This window comes from Pygoscelis adeliae, unplaced genomic scaffold (assembly GCF_000699105.1).
Source record: "Pygoscelis adeliae isolate BGI_AS28 unplaced genomic scaffold, ASM69910v1 Scaffold226, whole genome shotgun sequence".
NCBI classification, from domain to species: Eukaryota; Metazoa; Chordata; class Aves; order Sphenisciformes; family Spheniscidae; genus Pygoscelis; species Pygoscelis adeliae.
Genome location: NW_008824983.1, coordinates 3,518,904 through 3,520,958, shown reverse-complemented (window position 1 = coordinate 3,520,958; position 2,055 = coordinate 3,518,904). Strand labels below are relative to the sequence as shown.

Here is a 2,055-nt window from a genome sequence, read left to right as displayed (position 1 = left end):
GGATACAATGGTGGGCTTGTGGGGGAGGGGTTTGGGGGTGTGGAGCCTTTCCAGTGCAAACAAAATGTTGCCTGAAGATGAAGAAAGGATACGGAAATGAAAGCCAGCACTGTGTTTAATATAGCGATCTAGTAGGTTTTGTTTAATAATTTAACGCACTTTAGCCGAAGGTTTCATTTATTCGGTGGTAGGCTTCTTGCGGCAGGTTTTAAGAGGCATATCCGTGGAAAATGGTTAAATACTTTTATTAGCGAGCAGCGAGTGGATTTCCACGCGTCCTGTAGTACGTCTGGAAATCCGTAGTAAACAGGAACGCTTCACAGTTTTGCGCCTAACTTCTAACAAGTATACAATTAAAGAGGGGTGATTTAAATCTCCTCGGAAGCCCTGCTAGGGGCAGGCTTTTGTTACCCGCGCTCCGGCCGCTGCAGCTCGGCTGTGGTGGTGGTACACGGGGCTCGGTCAGTGCTGGGGGAGAGTTGAGTCGCTGAAGATTCCGCTTGTGGCGGTATGATGCAAGGAGACATGTCTTACCATGAGGGCTGGAGCCCCAGACCATTGTGAAATTACCAGGGGCTGGGCGAACGTTGCTGTAAGTTGGAAATACGGCCCTTCTGTTGTGTGCATCCAAGCGCTTGGCTCCCCGAGAAACTAAAATTTGTAATTTGAACCCATTGTTTAATCACAGTGTCATTTTTACGAACTTTTAGTTGTCAGCTTGTGGTTGAGGAAAGCGAATGTTTTGTGTTCCGCTCATCAGAATTTAATCACAACTTTCATTTCGTAGAAAATTAGCAAATAATCATCTTGGGGATAGAGAGAAACATTTTTTTTCTACACTATTAACCTGTTTATGACTTTTCGATGCCGGATGTGGCATTTTTCCTAAATGAATTTGTATTTCATAACACCGTCCTGTGTAGACTGGCTAAAATAAACAGTCGCCTGACCAAGTTAAAAACAGCCCCCTCCAAACTACTGAATTCTTAGTTAAACTTGCGAAAGGAATTAGTCACTGTTCTTGCAGATTAATTGCATTCTTTATAAATTTTATTTGTACGGAATCTATAAGGCGGTCTGCATGTGCTCATTTCTACACGGTTGGTCCATAACGTTATCTGGTATTTCCTCTTAAAACTGCTAAACGGTGTATTTATTTCATTAAATATTCTAGTTTGATAATCTGTTTTGCTGGAAGTTTTTGTTTTTTTTTTAAGAAGTGAAGATTGAGAGTTCATGATAACAATATGCATCAGCTGTCCAATAACACCATAAACCGCTTTGTAATCAGATGATTGGGAAAAAAACCTTGCTTATTAGCAATCCCTTTTTTTTTTATACTCTGAAAACATCTTGCTAATAAGCTGAAATATTTTCTGTAAAACTAACTAATGTATAGCTTGCTTTGTCAAGAAGGGTGGGTTGGTTAGTGGTTTCAAGAGTAAATCCAAACCTTGAACGCCAAAAAAGGCAAACCAACAACAAAAACTTGCTCACACTGCCTGACAAATGTCTGCTTCCCTGTACAGATGAACACAGTTCAGATCCCAAATCTTAGCGTTACTGAGAATACAGTTTTACAATTTGAGATGTAATTTATTTTGGCAGGCACAAACCAAATGCATGGGCACACATCAGAGCATTCTCCCAGTTAACGTGTTTTTTGAGCCACCTCTGTAGGAAAAGCCTTATAAAAATTTTCTTTTTTTTTTTCCTGTATTTCAAATGTTTATCGCCCACACAGACCAAGAAGTTAAAATACTTACATAAATATTCTATACGAGGCAGCAAAGCCAATCTTTAATTAGCAAGGGCTTTTACGACAGTCTGCCATTTGGAATTAAAACTCAACCATGTGCTTCTTCCCACCTCCGGGGTGAGACACCGAAAGCCGCCGCCGTGTCCACCCACCCCTTCTTCCGCGGCCACGGGCGAGCAGGGCGCTCCCTCCCTCCCCCCCTCCCGAGGCCAGAAGCCCCCCGCGCTCCCGCGGGGTTCCCCCCTCGGCGCACGGTGGGCGGGTAGCACGTCGGACCGTCCGCAGCCTCCGTATTT

At 43.4% G+C, this 2,055-nt stretch overlaps 1 protein-coding gene across 1 annotated transcript in view; it reads right to left on the bottom strand.

Moving 5' to 3' along the window:
- IGF2BP3 (insulin-like growth factor 2 mRNA binding protein 3) overlaps positions 1–559 on the bottom strand; it is a 120,624-nt gene extending 120,065 nt beyond the window's left edge. The window contains exon 1 of the mRNA XM_009325760.1: positions 412–559. Coding sequence (XP_009324035.1) covers positions 412–559 — 148 coding nt within the window. The remainder of the gene's footprint in view (positions 1–411) is intronic.
- Between the last annotated feature and the right edge of the window lie 1,496 nt (positions 560–2,055).